This window comes from Centruroides sculpturatus, unplaced genomic scaffold, assembly GCF_000671375.1.
Source record: "Centruroides sculpturatus isolate CEXI.00-Female unplaced genomic scaffold, Cexi_2.0 scaffold41, whole genome shotgun sequence".
Classification (NCBI taxonomy): Eukaryota; Metazoa; Arthropoda; class Arachnida; order Scorpiones; family Buthidae; genus Centruroides; species Centruroides sculpturatus.
Window position 1 is genome coordinate 946,137 of NW_019384983.1, and position 17,932 is coordinate 964,068.

General features: G+C 33.0%; 3 protein-coding genes across 3 annotated transcripts in view; 1 reads left to right on the forward strand and 2 right to left on the reverse strand.

The window, feature by feature from the left end:
* LOC111632864 (phosphatidylinositol-glycan biosynthesis class F protein-like) overlaps positions 1-2,636 on the reverse strand; it is a 34,091-nt gene extending 31,455 nt beyond the window's left edge. Inside the window, exon 1 of the mRNA XM_023377390.1 lies at positions 2,604-2,636. Coding sequence (XP_023233158.1) covers positions 2,604-2,624 — 21 coding nt within the window. The 5' untranslated portion in view covers positions 2,625-2,636. The remainder of the gene's footprint in view (positions 1-2,603) is intronic.
* A 2,736-nt stretch (positions 2,637-5,372) lies between these two features.
* Positions 5,373-5,861, reverse strand: LOC111632834 (prestalk protein-like). The gene has a single exon (XM_023377363.1). It carries the CDS (start codon positions 5,859-5,861, stop codon positions 5,373-5,375), a length of 489 nt encoding a protein of 162 aa, XP_023233131.1.
* A 7,613-nt stretch (positions 5,862-13,474) lies between these two features.
* Positions 13,475-17,932, forward strand: part of LOC111632835 (beclin 1-associated autophagy-related key regulator-like) — an 80,773-nt gene continuing 76,315 nt past the window's right edge. Inside the window, exon 1 of the mRNA XM_023377364.1 lies at positions 13,475-13,704. Coding sequence (XP_023233132.1) covers positions 13,505-13,704 — 200 coding nt within the window. The 5' untranslated portion in view covers positions 13,475-13,504. The remainder of the gene's footprint in view (positions 13,705-17,932) is intronic.

Below are 17,932 nucleotides of genomic sequence, written 5' to 3' on the forward strand. Positions count from 1 at the left end.
TTTTTTTTCTGTTTTTGGTTAATGGGGTTCGGTATGAGATTGAACTAAATTTTGTGGCCGTAACGTGCATTTTATTACATCCAGGTGTATTTATAGATTTCTGTCTTTCTTTACTACTAGTTGTAATGTTGCATCCCTTAGTTTAGATAGTAATAATACGGCGAGTTTCGAATAGCTGAATTTGGAGTATTCAGAGTAATTATAAATATTTTCATTGTGCGAGTTAGGAAGAACTCGACTCGACAAGTGATGTTGGTCACTTGTGGAGTATCATTCTTTCCAACTCTTGGTGGAACTCTGAAGCAGCCACCTCCACGTGGTGAGTTCTGGGTTGTCGTTCGTCTGCAAATGACGAACGGCAGGCGAAGAGCTGCTGGTTTCATTTTATCCATTCGGCCGCTGATGGGCAGTTTTCTTATGCCGTTTGATGTTGAAAGCCCAAAGTGTTTTTTGTGTTTCGTTGAAAAAGTCGAGTTCAAAATCAAATTTAAATTTATTATAAACTGTTGATAAGTAATTTACAATTGTCTCTCCTGTGATTGATTAATTTTAAAATTGAAATATTTTGTTAAATACATTCTATTATATTAACTTCGGATTTCCCGACGGGGTCGGTATTGATCCTTTAGGGGTCGACGAAAGTTTGCGGAAACGGCTAAAACTTTGCAATATTTAAAATTTTACACATTTTTCTTGCTCTTAAATAAATGAAGCGTGCAATGCCATAATGTTGTAAATGCCGGAACAAAAACATTTTAGGAGAGGTAAAAAACATTTATTCTAATGAATGAATTCATTTCAATTTCACAATAAAATGCTAAAAACTCACTGGGTTACAAATTTTCTGGAATATCAAAATGATGTAAATATAAACCGTTTTATGCGCCAAAAGTCACGTGACTTGCACTCTGGCACTTATATAGATGTTATATTTTCACATAAATTCATCTTCAAAATACTTACACTTCCACTGCCAATATCGCCACAATATTCTTTTGTGGCAGAAAACATTGCATTTAGAATTCAATTCTTCAAAGAACGTATTTAGAAAAATGACATTTACAACATTATGGCATTGCACGCTTTAAATGTCTTTTAAAAATTATATAATAGGTTATATTATATATATATATAGTACAAAATATTAAATGGGTCGACAGAAAAATCAACTTTTTTAAAGATGACTTGATGAAGTGTTTTAAAATACATCTGTGTTCATCATCTGTTAATCTCCTTTCATCACTCAGTTCTATAATTGTCATAATGAGCGAAGCTCACCCTTGGTTTCCGCACCACTCGACGTTAGGATAGAAGACAGCACAGCAACTAGGGCTGTTTTTGTTTAATGTCAGTGTTGTTGTTGTTGTTATGAGGTCACGCGAGCGGTCGATCGGATTCGGGATGGAAGAGATTTGAGAGACGGCGCGTAGGAAGTGAATCCCTGGGATGCACAAGAGCCTAGCTCTCTGGTAAACACTAGTTCTAAATCCTGCCGTTACGGCGAACAGCGCCAATGGAGCCAACTGGGTTTTTGTTTCAGTGTTTCGTTGAAAATGGAATGCAGTATATGCAATTTAAATACGAGCATAAGCAAAGTTTAAGCTGACACACGAAAAAGAAGCATAAAAGGAAGGACTGTAATAGGAATGATGAAGTTATAAAGTTATTTAAATGTAGTTTGTATTCAGGTGAATTTAATAAATGAAGAAGTACTGATACACTTCAGAGAGCTTCACGATATTGCTACATGTAATTACGGTATAATCAGACATTTAATTCATTTAGTGATTTTAAGGAATGGAAACAGAAAGATGAGTGGAAAATACCGTTAACTATGTTATAATGAGTGGTTCAGAAACGAACATTAAATCTAAATAATTCTATATACGTTATTAACTGTCACAGATCAGAAATTTTAAGTCCCCCTATGTTTTATTTTGTTCCTAATTCCATCTCATAATCTTATAATATTAATTTTTTATAGAATAATTCATTTTTAATCAACGTGTCTGTTCATAATTCTACTTTATTTTCACTTTTAACTAATAATATCTAATTATGAATAGAAAACACAAGTATTGTACCGGTATATTTTATAAACCACACTCACTACATTCCATTTTATTTAAAAATTCCAGGTGTCGCTTCTTCGGATTTAATTAATCCCGAATTCTCAGAGCGCTTGCCGTCTCGAGGATCCGATCGACTCTGAATAAGTTTCCTAACTAAATTGCTTAAAAATTAATAAAAAAAATTTGAATAACTGAAATGTAAAAAGATTCCAAACATGGAGAAATCATCATTAAGCTTGAGCCCGGAATCAAACTTGAAGAAATAGCAACGCTGATTGTCACTTTTATGTATTTCTAAGCTCGTAGTTATCAGTTTTACATTCCATGATAAAATTTTTATTAATGATCTGAATTAATTCGTATAAATGAATAAATTGACACTTAAAATTTTTGTTTTCCTAAAACCATTTGTCAATGAGCCTTCGCAATGTTTCCGGACAAATGATACAACGAAGCATAAATTCTCCTAGCTACTTTTAATATAAACTGCACCAATACAAGTTAAACAGATAAAAAAAAACGACTTCATACCATGCGATACGTAGACGCCATCTTTCCTCTTTTGCCCCGCTCGTTCCAAAAAGAACAACCAATCAAATAACAAAAAAACGTTACACACACGCTCCCCCTGCCCAAACATACACTTTTTTCTGAACTAATATGAATGATACCGAACACCATTTATTAAAAATTACTTGGGTGATGATCATATAAATCAGTGGCGTGCCGTGACATTTGATAGTAGGGAAGCTGTGTTTCTGTAAGAAGCCGACTTCCAGGGGCAATCAGTTAATTGCGCGTCAGTGATGGTCAAGGGTCCATTCGTATCGTTTGTTCGATAAGCCGGTAAAAACCGTAGACTTCTCTAAATGTATTTGGTGAAATAAAATGTGTGGTGGATGTACCGGTACATACCTGGTACAAAATATTCTTCAATTGTATGAATATACTTTTAAAGAAAATTATAATTAAATATAGCTTTGTAAAGAAGCGTACATAAAAATAACATAAGATCTTCTTTACTTTTTAAATCTTAAAACAATCCGTTTTTTCAAATAGCTCCCTACGAGTGACTGCACGGTGAATGCACGCGGGCTGCCAAATCCCGAGGGTGCCGATATCGGTCAATGTCAAATGCCTTTTTTGTCGCATCACTAGTATACCTCAAAGGACGTGACAGGGTTGTTGTGCATTTTAAACGTTTTTCACCATAGCAGTAAAAATCTAATATGTTAAACTTAATTTGGTGGTATTAATTATTTGAAATATACTTTGATTTAAGAAAGATTGTATAATAAAGTTTAAAAAACTCTATTGTTTATTATATATGAGGTATAACGATTACAAACTTCAAAGTATAAACTAAATTACAAAATCACTTTTATGTGCACTTGTCTGAGTTTAATTGTCTAAAGCAAAATTTGAAAATGAATTTTTTTAATTACAATAAAAATCTCTAAAAATTTATTAAAATTATTTCAAAATGCCTAATTTTAAATTATTTATTTCATTTTGTTTTCGAATTATCCGAATAAAATATAAAAATATAATTCGATAAAAACCATACCGATGGATTTTGATTTATTATTATAACAATAGCTTAAAACGAATGTATCCGAAGTTTAATTCGTGCACATTTTAAACTTCTACCAATAAAATAATTTCTGGATAACATTTTTTTTTTGTACAATTTATAATTTACATTAATTGTGTAATATTTAGAGATTTAAAATTTTTGCATGTTGATCAGTTTCCGAATAGAAATTAAAATATATTTAATTTTGATGAATTTACTATGAGCCCAACATATTTCGTGAAGAAATGATTAACTTAAATGTGAAGAGTAAGTAGGCAAGAATTTTTCTAATTGCAATTCCATTAGCTGTCTTTAATTGTAGAGCTCCTGTAATGCTAGCTTCACTTTAGAGTTGTTCTGTATTGATGGATAGTTTTCAATTGCGAAAAACACGTGTAAAGAACTTGTGATGGTAAATATTTATTAATATTATGGGTGTGTTGTTTTTAAGAAAAATTCCAGATCCAGTAATGATTAAATGTATATTGTTTAATTAAATAATTAGTTTAAGAAGAAAATATATTCGAACATCTCTCCAAAGAAAAAGCTTCTGGTATCATCTGCATGTTCTGCGTGAGCATTTCTCATGCACTTTTTCGTTAAGCGTTCTCAAACATTATTTTTACCACAATATCACAATCTTAAAGAGTATAACTACAATAAGGAAAACTAAGCTAAATTATTGGTATATTTAATATTCAATGAGCACAAATGTATAGAAAATTTAGTAGTATCTTTTCGCACCATCTGACATGGAGATAATAGTGAAAAAACAAGTATGGTTGGCGCAACTAGAATTGGCCCTTGGGCTAGTTCATTTTTGCGTTATTGACGGCTGATAGAATTGTTTATGAATGCACGTATGCCCTCTTGGAATTCGCTTTATCTTGAAAAGGTGTCGAGTGCGTGTGGTTAATTTACTTATTGTGATTAATTATATCAACATTATTATCTTCTGTTATATATTTATTAAAAATTCTTGTTTACGAATTAAGAAGAAGAAGAAAAAAAAGACGTATGGTTTTATCAATCTCCATTAAAGTACACTAAAATGAACTAACCCAATGCTAATTATAATTTTTCACCTTCTTCACTAATTACAAATAAACATGTGCAGTTAGAGAAAGAATAAATCTATTTAAAAATTTAGTCCTTATTTTACCATTTTCTTTTACTACTTATTTGTGTTTGATAAAAGTGTTTAATATCAACTAAAAAGGAACTGTTCTTACAATAAATATTTAAAGAATTAACTTTTTACGGAAATAAAAAAATTGCATAATTTACATAAAAATGATGTTAGACATATAGACCTAAAATATAAAAAGGTACATGATTTTTAAATTTATTTAATAAAGGTATGTTAGTTTTTAGTTTCTTTGTTTGTTGCGAAATCATTTTAAACGAAAGAAATCAACTTATGAAAAGAAATTAGCTTGGTTTGCTGATACAAAGCAACGCAACGAAGGCGAGGTCTCCTGAGAGAACTTTATATAAACAATTAACCTCTAGGTGTTAAGCACGTGACGAAAACCCGGAAATCTTCACGAACCAACCCGTTCATTGGGCACCAACGCAAACCAACCATCCGTGTTCGCTGGTTTTAGTCACTAGGTCAGTTACGGACCAAAAAGAAATAGAAGAAACATGGCTTTCACACTAAGAATGACTTAATTCTGATATTTTGATTAACTGAATACAATTTATTCAGTCAGAGATTAATATTAATGACAGCAACTCTTTTCTCCACCTTCACAGGACATTTTAATATCGCAGCATTCGCAATCCTTTCCACACGAAGCGTTAATATTACAATCACAGCTTCCGTCCTCCTTCTTCTTACAAGAGACTTTGACATTGCACTCTTTGTTGCCTTCTTTTCCGCAATTTATTTCTACTTCACACTCGTCGTTTTTCTTGCAATTGACGACTACGTCACATTTTTCGCATCTTTTTCCATTTTTACCGCAGGATATATTGACTTTGCAGTTACCGCAAGATATTTTGGTACCGCATTTGGAAGCATTCTTATCACAAGATAACAATACGTCGCAGCATCCACGATGTTTATCTCCTATAGACGAACTGTAATCTCCGCAAGTGATGGCAGCTCTACATCCTTCTTCGTGACACTTGCTATTGGGATCACATAAAACAGTGAGAGTGCAAGAACCATCGGGACATGTAAGTTTTTGAACGTTGGTAGAAGCCATAATTAGAGTTTAAAAATGACTATAAACTGAACTACAACGNTAATGGCGATGGAAGTTCAAATGGCTGTGGTTGGTCGTATGTCCTTTCGGTCCGGAGTATGGAGACACATCTACCAAGTATAACTTCCGAGGGATCGCTCGGAGCTTCCGGGGACTCGAGCTTTTATACGTTATTCGTGGGAAATGAGTCACGTGATCGACTTCTGTTGACACTTACGGTGCATTCCGATCAACTAACTGTCAACTTTCCCACCATAATGTGAAAACAATCGGTGACCTCCGATATACTTCTCACCAAGAGTGGATTTTTCCCCGGAGTTGTTTATAAAGATTTTTCCGACATCGGCGTAAAAATCGCGGATTTCACAGTAGCATTATTTTGCCATCTTAGTATGGTTTTTTTTATTTTAATACAAAAAATTTTAATTGAAACGCAGCGTGCAAGCTTTCTTGCTAACGACTCAAACTGACAAATCGCCGAAACACGTCTTGCAAAATAATGACTCGGCTGATTCGAACTGTGAGGGGATCGGAGGGAACAATTTCAAAACGAAATAACGCTTATAAGATGATGTACCATTACCGTCTCCATTGCCGTCTGGGCTGCCGAGCGGTAACAATCAACGACATGTGAGGTCGATGCCTCGTTTACAAACAACACAACCCGTTTATTACACAATTAACTTAAAAAAGTACTATAGTCACGAAGGGTTAAAGTCCTTGTAGATTCAGCGCGTAGTCTTCAAAAAAAGAAGTGGAAAGTCCGGCGACGAAGGTGGTTCCCATTGCTGACCGGATGTTGCATTCCAAGTCCAGTTCTCGAACAGGAAACGATGTCCGGGAAGGCAGATCGGAATTTCTGAAGTTTCTCTCAACAAAGATCTATAACTCTCGGAGGATACATCGGCAAAGGACGATGATAGAAACACCCCAGCGAGGGACATGGCCTTGCGAGACACCACGGCAAAGAACGAAGTGTCCTTGTGACCTAGATTTAAATAGCATGTGGCCTCGCAAATCGTTAATTTATTGGTTATTGATCCCCTTTCTTGATCCTGATTGGTCATTCTCTGTTACCAAATGAAATTGGACCAGATCGATTCCAGAGAAAAACGATTGTTTATTAATACAATTCGACATCGTCTTTGGTTTGGTGTTGAACGAACCTTGTACCTTAACTAATATTTCCTTTTTTGTTCGTCTTGTCTTATAAATAATTTAATTTACTAATTTTTCTCCTTTTTACTGAATAGTTTTAATATTAAAAGAATTTCATTTTTTCCTTTTCTTTTATAATTTAGTTCCCTTAATTTTAATTAATCGCGAAGATCAAGATTCATTTTTGTATGGATCTACGGTTAAAAGAATGTTTTTCATCCCAGCCTAAGCCTCACAGAACTTCGTTCTGTGAAGCCTGGGCTATCATGACGGTGGCCAAACTTTAAAGTTCGACCTAGAAGGGAGATTTCGGGGGGTCTAAGGTCATTCCCATGTTAAGTCAATAGAAAACTTTTTCATTCTAAATATCCTTAACAAACGAGCGCGTGCTACATGGCATTCAAAATACGACAAAGCTCTTGTCAAATTTTTTTAAACACACATCCATCTCTTTCCCTATTTTACTCGAAAAATCGAACCTACATATCTTAATTTAACGTATTATACCTTGCACAAAAATTCTTTTAAGAAAACAATTAATAACAACACTACCTTGATTTCGGATTCCCATTGTGAGTCCATGGGAAAAATTCCAATCGAGTTCTATTAATTTTTTTTTAATTGTTTTTTTTTTTGTTAAATACAGGAATATTCTTAAGTATATTAAAAGTGGCACGTATAAATGTATATCCTACCGCATCGACCGTTTATTATTATTTAAGATAAGGAAGTTTCGGAACAAAGGTAAGAATTTAGTGCTTTGCAAGTGCAGAGTGACGAGTCGCTTTAATTATAGTTTCGTTTGCTTACAGATAAAGGACTCGTGCTATTTTATTACTTCTTTCTTTTTGTCAAAATATAAGCAATAGTACGATCTAGACCAACTAATTACTCTTGTCCCCTCGATTTATTTTTTATTTTTTGTAAGTAATAATGAATTGAATAAAACTAATTTTGTAATTGCACTAATATTTTTTATGTATTGTAGGTAATATTTTAATTTAATTTACACGAGGGAGTTATTTTTCATTGCTTTTAAAATGGTTTATTTTTTGATTTAATGACGTAAAAATTTGGTTTATTTTAGTCTTTTTTAAACCCTTAGCTGGTTTATATTGAAGAAACAGAGATGATAACACTGGTAATAATCAGTGTCAATGGTTTTGTACACTTAGCCCATAGAATTAAATATTCAAAATTATAATGAAAAACAAATTTCAAACTTGGAATTTAAACTTTAATCTCACAGAAGTTAAAGTGATAAAGTACGTTTTTATCTAATCATCTGTTATTGGATGGTTGTAACCAATTATCGATCTAAAAATATTGCTATTTTATTGGACGATAATTTGCAAACTCATAATACAGTGATAATTTTTCGCACGACTCTATTCAGATAATGCACGTGTGCGTCGATTTTGATAACAGGTCAACAATAGAGAATGTTACGACATAAGTAGATGTTTCCTCGCAAAATTTTTGGTTTAGAACATTTTTTGAAAACACTATCATTAGAAAAGTGCAGCTTTGGCTTAAAATTTATTAATATCATTCTCTTTTTGCTAATATTTATACAATAATTAATATAATTATTAAATATCTTGTTTAGAAAATCCAGCAACGAGTTACAAAATTTTCCCGGCTTCACCACGAAAGTTTGCAACATGCTCTTTTGTCGGACTCCATTCGCCGAAATGTTATGCCGCTTCAGGTTTTTCTCCACCTTTTTTGGAGAAGATTTCCTAGGACACGTTTCATTATTATTATTATTATTACTAGATATCCCCGTCAAGTATGACTGAATGCTTTTTTGAGAAAGTATAAATTGAGAAATTGAGAATTTATTTTGTTATTAATTTTAAAAACATTCAAAAACACATTGATCTTTAGGAAATAAATTATTGCATTTTATAAATTTTAAAATAAAAATAAATCTAATCAAACATCTTTCAAAAGTAATTTTTAAATCATTATTAAAAATACTGTAAATTTTTCTAAAAGTTAAGGGTTTTTTTAGAATATCTAAACTCTTTTACAGCTGAGTTAGAGCAAAGTGAACTAATCAGTTTTTGTCATAGATTTTGAACAAAACTTAAGCTTTAATAAGAGGGAAGAAAAGAATTTAAATACTAACGAGCAATTATTTATTGTGACGTCGTCACGATGCCGAGCTGCAATTTTTAATTATATTTTTAATAAGTTTTTAATTTGAAATATATGCTCTTCACCTTAATATGTATTAAACAATATAGATTTACTTTTCGATTTGTTACTTTTGAAATTTTGAGATATCAAGTTGACACAGTCAATTGTAAAAATGCTCGGATGGTCGAGGCATCACTCTACAAGCCTGACCATTAGGAAATCATCCTGGAAAACCAGGAATCGACTTTAAGAAGTCAAAAAACCCGGAATTTTTTTAGGATAGACTGTTCCGGATATGTCGGGCCCGTCCCTTATAAAGTAGGGTGGGCCTTATCAAACCCATCATATAGTTAAAAAGGCCTTCTTAATACCCACACGACAAGAAAGAGTAAAGAATAACTAACTTAACAAAAGTTTTTTAAAAGTAATACTAACACATGATAATTCGTCACTTTTCTAAACTCTTTTCACCCTGTCGACACTAAGAGAGCCTCTTTTTCGCAAACCCATTATGAATTCGGCCAGGATCAGAGACGGGTTCCTACATATCCGGAAGGACTACCCCCGAAATAGTGGCGTAGCATGGGTGTCAGCCGCCCGGGGCGGAGGAAAATTTCGCCGCCCCCTNTTCGTTCTGTGAAGCCTGGGCTATCATGACGGTGGCCAAACTTTAAAGTTCGACCTAGAAGGGAGATTTCGGGGGGTCTAAGGTCATTCCCATGTTAAGTCAATAGAAAACTTTTTCATTCTAAATATCCTTAACAAACGAGCGCGTGCTACATGGCATTCAAAATACGACAAAGCTCTTGTCAAATTTTTTTAAACACACATCCATCTCTTTCCCTATTTTACTCGAAAAATCGAACCTACATATCTTAATTTAACGTATTATACCTTGCACAAAAATTCTTTTAAGAAAACAATTAATAACAACACTACCTTGATTTCGGATTCCCATTGTGAGTCTATGGGAAAAATTCCAATTGAGTTCTATTAATTTTTTTTTTGGTTATTTTTTTTTTTTGTTAAATACAGGAATATTCTTAAGTATATTAAAAGTGGCACGTATAAATGTATATCCTACCGCATCGACCGTTTATTATTATTTAAGATAAGGAAGTTTCGGAACAAAGGTAAGAATTTAGTGCTTTGCAAGTGCAGAGTGACGAGTCGCTTTAATTATAGTTTCGTTTGCTTACAGATAAAGGACTCGTGCTATTTTATTACTTCTTTCTTTTTGTCAAAATATAAGCAATAGTACGATCTAGACCAACTAATTACTCTTGTCCCCTCGATTTATTTTTTATTTTTTGTAAGTAATAATGAATTGAATAAAACTAATTTTGTAATTGCACTAATATTTTTTATGTATTGTAGGTAATATTTTAATTTAATTTACACGAGGGAGTTATTTTTCATTGCTTTTAAAATGGTTTATTTTTTGATTTAATGACGTAAAAATTTGGTTTATTTTAGTCTTTTTTAAACCCTTAGCTGGTTTATATTGAAGAAACAGAGATTATAACACTGGTAATAATCAGTGTCAATGGTTTTGTACACTTAGCCCATAGAATTAAATATTCAAAATTATAATGAAAAACAAATTTCAAACTTGGAATTTAAACTTTAATCTCACAGAAGTTAAAGTGATAAAGTACGTTTTTATCTAATCATCTGTTATTGGATGGTTGTAACCAATTATCGATCTAAAAATATTGCTATTTTATTGGACGATAATTTGCAAACTCATAATACAGTGATAATTTTTCGCACGACTCTATTCAGATAATGCACGTGTGCGTCGATTTTGATAACAGGTCAACAATAGAGAATGTTACGACATAAGTAGATGTTTCCTCGCAAAATTTTTGGTTTAGAACATTTTTTGAAAACACTATCATTAGAAAAGTGCAGCTTTGGCTTAAAATTTATCAATATCATTCTCTTTTTGCTAATATTTATACAATAATTAATATAATTATTAAATATCTTGTTTAGAAAATCCAGCAACGAGTTACAAAATTTTCCCGGCTTCACCACGAAAGTTTGCAACATGCTCTTTTGTTGGACTCCATTCGCCGAAATGTTATGCAGCTTCNGTCTCTAGTTATATTAAAACTTGTTAGCTTTGCTCTAATCACCAACCCACAATACGATGTCAGTTGCTTACAATTCTAGATCTCTTCTGAGTTTCCTGGGATAACAAGGCATCATCTGCATTAGTAACAACACTTGCCTGATCACCAGGAATGTTCCTCAGAAAATAGTCAAAAAGAATGCCCCAAAACAGAGGACTATGTACAGAACACTAAGGGAAGCCACACTGGACACGCTGGACTGAGTATGTGAAAATAACATCTCCTGATCTCAGCAATGTCCTCATATTATTGTGGAAGTCAAATGATACACATTGGACAAATACCCATTATACCTGTTTAACTGCCATCAACTGCATTGATGGCATTTAACTGCATTCTCTAAATCCAATTTAATACTTAATGTATTTGTGATCTTAAAGTAAGTCATGAATTTTTGCATAAAGAGTCAAGAGTATGTTCACTGTGCTTGTTTGTCTTCAAAAGCCAAATTGTAAGGAGTGTCTCCAAGAACCAGTATAGTCTATTGTGAAATAGCTTATCAAGAACCTTGCCATAGCATAAACAAGTGTAGACAGACATCAGAAGATTTAGACAAATTTTCCAGTCTTCTGACAATATCAGCTGTTAGTCCATCTGGGTTAGGAGGCTTCCTGGTGTTGGATCTCTAAATGATGTCATTGGTTTCCTGGTAAGTGAACAACGGGGCCAGGGATTCTTCATTTCTAATCTGTCTCTGCTCATCCATATCTTCACATTTATCATCAGTGGGCAGAAGTGTTAGGGTATCCATTGTGGTGGCCAAGTCCTATCACCACAATGGATCCATTGCCATGGCAAATGTCCAATACAACACTAGAGAGACATTTGATTTTGTTTGTGTATAATTTGAAGATAAACCCCAGGGATCATTGTTGCTTTGGATGAAAAACCTCTTCCAGGAAGTCAGTTTTGCCTCTTTAATGGCAGCCTTGTAGCACCATTGAAAGCTCAAATATTTGTTTTGTATAAAGGATAACAACGATTCCTACATCTTTTAACATATAAGCATTAAATTATATATGTATGTCACTAAATTGACAAGCGCTTTCGACGATACACACTTTCGTCTTCTTCAGGTCATTAGAAGATATAAGATTCTTTTTTGAATACAAAAATTTTTAAAAGATTCCAATCATAATTAACATTTTGGAATAACAGTAACGGTAGAACATAAGAAGATATTTAAACAAAAACACGCGCGTTTATAATGCGCATGCGTTAGGCACCTCTATATTATGGATTTATTGCGATGTTTTATATAGCTGTACAAATTGATCCACAAAGGGGGCAAATCAAGTGTGGGAGTGTTGCAGGGCTTTAATATGTTGGTGATGAGGGCTTCTCAGATATATACAAGATTTTTGTTCTTGCAAATGTTTGTATTTGAAAAAGGATCTTATATCTTCTAATGACCTGAAGAAGACGAAAGTGTGTATCGTCGAAAGCGCTTGTCAATTTAGTGACATACATATATAATTTAATGCTTATATGTTAAAAGATGTAGGAATCGTTGTTATCCTTTATACAAAACAAATATTTGAGCTTTCAATGGTGCTACAAGGCTGCCATTAAAGAGGCAAAACTGACTTCCTGGAATAGGTTTTTCATCCAAAGCAACAATGATCCCTGGGGTTTATCTTCAAATTATACACAAACAAAATCAAATGTCTCTCTAGTGTTGTATTGGACATTTGCCATGGCAATGGATCCATTGTGGTGATAGGACTTGGCCACCACAATGGATACCCTAACACTTCTGCCCACTGATGATAAATGTGAAGATATGGATGAGCAGAGACAGATTAGAAATGAAGAATCCCTGGCCCCGTTGTTCACTTACCAGGAAACCAATGACATCATTTAGAGATCCAACACCAGGAAGCCTCCTAACCCAGATGGACTAACAGCTGATATTGTCAGAAGACTGGAAAATTTGTCTAAATCTTCTGATGTCTGTCTACACTTGTTTATGCTATGGCAAGGTTCTTGATAAGCTATTTCACAATAGACTATACTGGTTCTTGGAGACACTCCTTACAATTTGGCTATTCTTTTAAAAGAATTCTAACATCAAAATTAATTTAATTTCTATTTATGTTCCCTAAATAGCAAGTAAATACAGTATTATAATAAACAATTACTTTAAAAAAAAAATACTGTATATATATTTGAAATGAGCAGGTGGCGCTATTTAAAAATTCAATGGCTACTTCGAGTAGCGAAGAGAGTAACTCAGCTCCTATTGATTTTAATTTATCTTCACTAACTGGTTCAAACAATGGAAAAACCAGCATCATTTACGAAAAGTGTCCTCTTTGCCTTCGTTCTAGAAAAATTTTCTACTGTCGCGAATGTATCGCTAATGGCGATATCATGCATTCTAAAGCTAAATATCCTGAAAGGTGGGTTTTTCTATTTACTAATTTCTCTTTTGTATAATGATCAAACAAAAAAGCCTTTGTGAATTTTCCTTTAATATTTTGCTAATTAATAAAAATATTTCACGAAAATTGAATTATTTTCGATACAAATGGAGCATTTGAAATATTCTCTGTGTTGTCATAAAACAGCTGAAAGCTTTTTTTGTTTGGATGTTGCGTTATTTGTTACAGTTATGCTTCGTTATGCTAAATAAATAAATGGTATACGTTCATCAATTAAGATGATAAAAGTAATTTTGTTATTGTCTGTTATGATGCAACTATTGTTAGCTGCCATTTATTTTACAATAATGATAATGCATATACAGTACATATACTGTATTAATTGCTTATAAGAAAATAAATAATATATTGATATCATTATTAACTATGTATATAATATCAAAAAAAGTTTGGTACTTATGGGTTAAGAAGACACCAGTCGGAAATAGCGATCAAAGTCGCGATTTTGAATGAAAATATCAAAATAACAATAGACTAGTAAATTTAAATCTAAAAAGAAAATTTACTGATGAGGTTGTAAAAATGAAAAAAAAAAATCAATTAGGATGATTATAGATATCATCTATTTGCCATATTTGCTGTATACACTACAAAACAATTTGCATATTCAAGTGGTTTATTATTAGAATTTGTGAGATTTTGTTATATCTTTATAAATCGTAATTTATTGTTTAATTTAACAATTGTATTAAATTTGACAAATAAAAAATTGCATTATTCGGAAAAAACGCTATTTCTGACTGGCGTCCTCTTAACCCATAAGTACCGTGATGGTTCCAACTGTGCTTATGTCTTTTAATGTTTCACTATATGTAATAGGTGTAAACCAGGTCCTTCAGTTAACTCCACAAGAAAAAGTTCAAAGAGGGATTGGTAGAAACTGAATTGGTTTATTTTCCATCCATTGATTAGGAGCAACTTCATTTCAAAATTATACATGCAGCAAAGGATTATATTTTTATAATGCAGGAAAAATCTTTGTTTTGCTGACAATTATTGAAAACCATGTGTTGACCTTTCCTTAAATACATAGTATTTTTTGTAATCTGTCAGTTTTTTTTTTTGGAAATCTTGTACATTATTCATTATATAGAGGGAATTACACTTGTATGTGTTATAACACATTCTGAGAATTTGAGTAAGGAATAGATATTATGGAAGCAACAAGAGTTCTGATTTTCCAGTAAAAGTGGAAACTGCTCCAATATCTTAAAGATTTAGATTGCTTTGAAAACATCATTATCATAGAAAAGATTTCTCAAGCATGTGAAAAGGTGATCCTTAAGAATGGTAAACTTTGACTGTCCTTTGGTGGACAGAAGAATTGGTGCAGCTACATGGTATTAATAATGCTTTGTGCTGAAGATTCCAGAGATGTAGGAATCAAACATCATTACTAAACCTGATACATTTAAAGCTATACACCAATCAAAGCTGAATATTATCAGGCTGTTTATTTAATTAAATTATAATTATTAAATTTATCAAGAAATGGCACCTAACTCTAGTGCCAATTTGTCTTATAAATTATTAATGTTATAGCTGTTTCTAGCCTGATAATATTCGACTTTGGTTGGTGTATAGATGTAGGAATCTATAATAAGTGATAGACAGCACGCTAATCATTTGTTACAAAAAACTTTTAACATATAAGCGTTAAATTATATATGTATGTCACTAAATTGACAAGCGCTTTCGACGATACACACTTTCGTCTTCTTCAGGTCATTAGAAGATATAAGATTCTTTTTTGAATACAAAAATTTTTAAAAGATTCCAATCATAATTAACATTTTGGAATAACAGTAACGGTAGAACATAAGAAGATATTTAAACAAAAACACGCGCGTTTATAATGCGCATGCGTTAGGCACCTCTATATTATGGATTTATTGCGATGTTTTATATAGCTGTACAAATTGATCCACAAAGGGGGCAAATCAAGTGTGGGAGTGTTGCAGGGCTTTAATATGTTGGTGATGAGGGCTTCTCAGATATATACAAGATTTTTGTTCTTGCAAATGTTTGTATTTGAAAAAGGATCTTATATCTTCTAATGACCTGAAGAAGACGAAAGTGTGTATCGTCGAAAGCGCTTGTCAATTTAGTGACATACATATATAATTTAATGCTTATATGTTAAAAGATGTAGGAATCGTTGTTATCCTTTATACAAAACAAATATTTGAGCTTTCAATGGTGCTACAAGGCTGCCATTAAAGAGGCAAAACTGACTTCCTGGAATAGGTTTTTCATCCAAAGCAACAATGATCCCTGGGGTTTATCTTCAAATTATACACAAACAAAATCAAATGTCTCTCTAGTGTTGTATTGGACATTTGCCATGGCAATGGATCCATTGTGGTGATAGGACTTGGCCACCACAATGGATACCCTAACACTTCTGCCCACTGATGATAAATGTGAAGATATGGATGAGCAGAGACAGATTAGAAATGAAGAATCCCTGGCCCCGTTGTTCACTTACCAGGAAACCAATGACATCATTTAGAGATCCAACACCAGGAAGCCTCCTAACCCAGATGGACTAACAGCTGATATTGTCAGAAGACTGGAAAATTTGTCTAAATCTTCTGATGTCTGTCTACACTTGTTTATGCTATGGCAAGGTTCTTGATAAGCTATTTCACAATAGACTATACTGGTTCTTGGAGACACTCCTTACAATTTGGCTTTTGAAGACAAACAAGCACAGTGAACATACTCTTGACTCTTTATGCAAAAATTCATGACTTACTTTAAGATCACAAATACATTAAGTATTAAATTGGATTTAGAGAATGCAGTTAAATGCCATCAATGCAGTTGATGGCAGTTAAACAGGTATAATGGGTATTTGTCCAATGTGTATCATTTGACTTCCACAATAATATGAGGACATTGCTGAGATCAGGAGATGTTATTTTCACATACTCAGTCCAGCGTGTCCAGTGTGGCTTCCCTTAGTGTTCTGTACATAGTCCTCTGTTTTGGGGCATTCTTTTTGACTATTTTCTGAGGAACATTCCTGGTGATCAGGCAAGTGTTGTTACTAATGCAGATGATGCCTTGTTATCCCAGGAAACTCAGAAGAGATCTAGAATTGTAAGCAACTGACATCGTATTGTGGGTTGGTGATTAGAGCAAAGCTAACAAGTTTTAATTTAACTAGAGACACACAAACATAGACTTTAATTTAATATTCATAAAACTGAAGGAATCATATTTAATAGGCCTCACACCCACATCTCTAAGATATTTTGTGCCCACCTTGCATAAGAAAGGTGGGCACAGTCAAAATGGTAAAGTACCTCAAGTTTCTTTGTGTCATACTTGATCATAAGCTTTCTTGGAGCAAACACATTTAGTATGTCACTGAGAAAATTTGTCTCATTTTTAACTCTCAAATTGGTCAAGAACAACTGGGGCTTCAATCACATTATTCTCAATTCCATCTACAATGCTATCTTTATCTCAATCATCACATACATACACTTTGACCATCTGACAGCACACCGGCCAACAGTCTCAGAAGAGCAACATTTGCAAACTATCCAAAGAAGGGCACTTTTGCTCCTTACTCAATCGTATTGAACAGCCTGAACCATGTCCTTGCAAGTCTTGGGCAAAATGCTAATCCATCTTTGCTTGAGCTATGCTGGATCTTGCTGTCTTGTTGCCAAAAGAAATGACATCACTGTCTCTTTCATGAACTTCCCTGCCCTGCCTGCTCCTATAAAACTAAAACTTGTTTCAACAAGCTTCCTCATCCTGCCTTCTGGTATGGATTTCACTCTGTATGACCTGACATGTGAAATAGAAATTACACTAATGGTTCAAAGACACTGGAACTGGCTGTGCACTTGTGACTAGGGATTGTAAATTTACCGACTATTTTTTTTACAAATAAAAATTAAAATACCAGTTTACCGGTAAATTACCGGTAAATTTTTTCTTGAAAAATAAAATTAAGGTGATAAAAAATATAAGTCATTATGATTTCCATTTCACATTTTTATTTCAAAGATATCAAATATAAAAAATATAAAAATTAAAGTGTTATTCTAAACAAACTATAATAATAAATATAGAAATAAACAGAAATAAAATAATACAGAAAAATAAAAATACAACAGAAATAATATATAGTACCTAATACCATTTTATTGATTAGCATTTTTTAAAA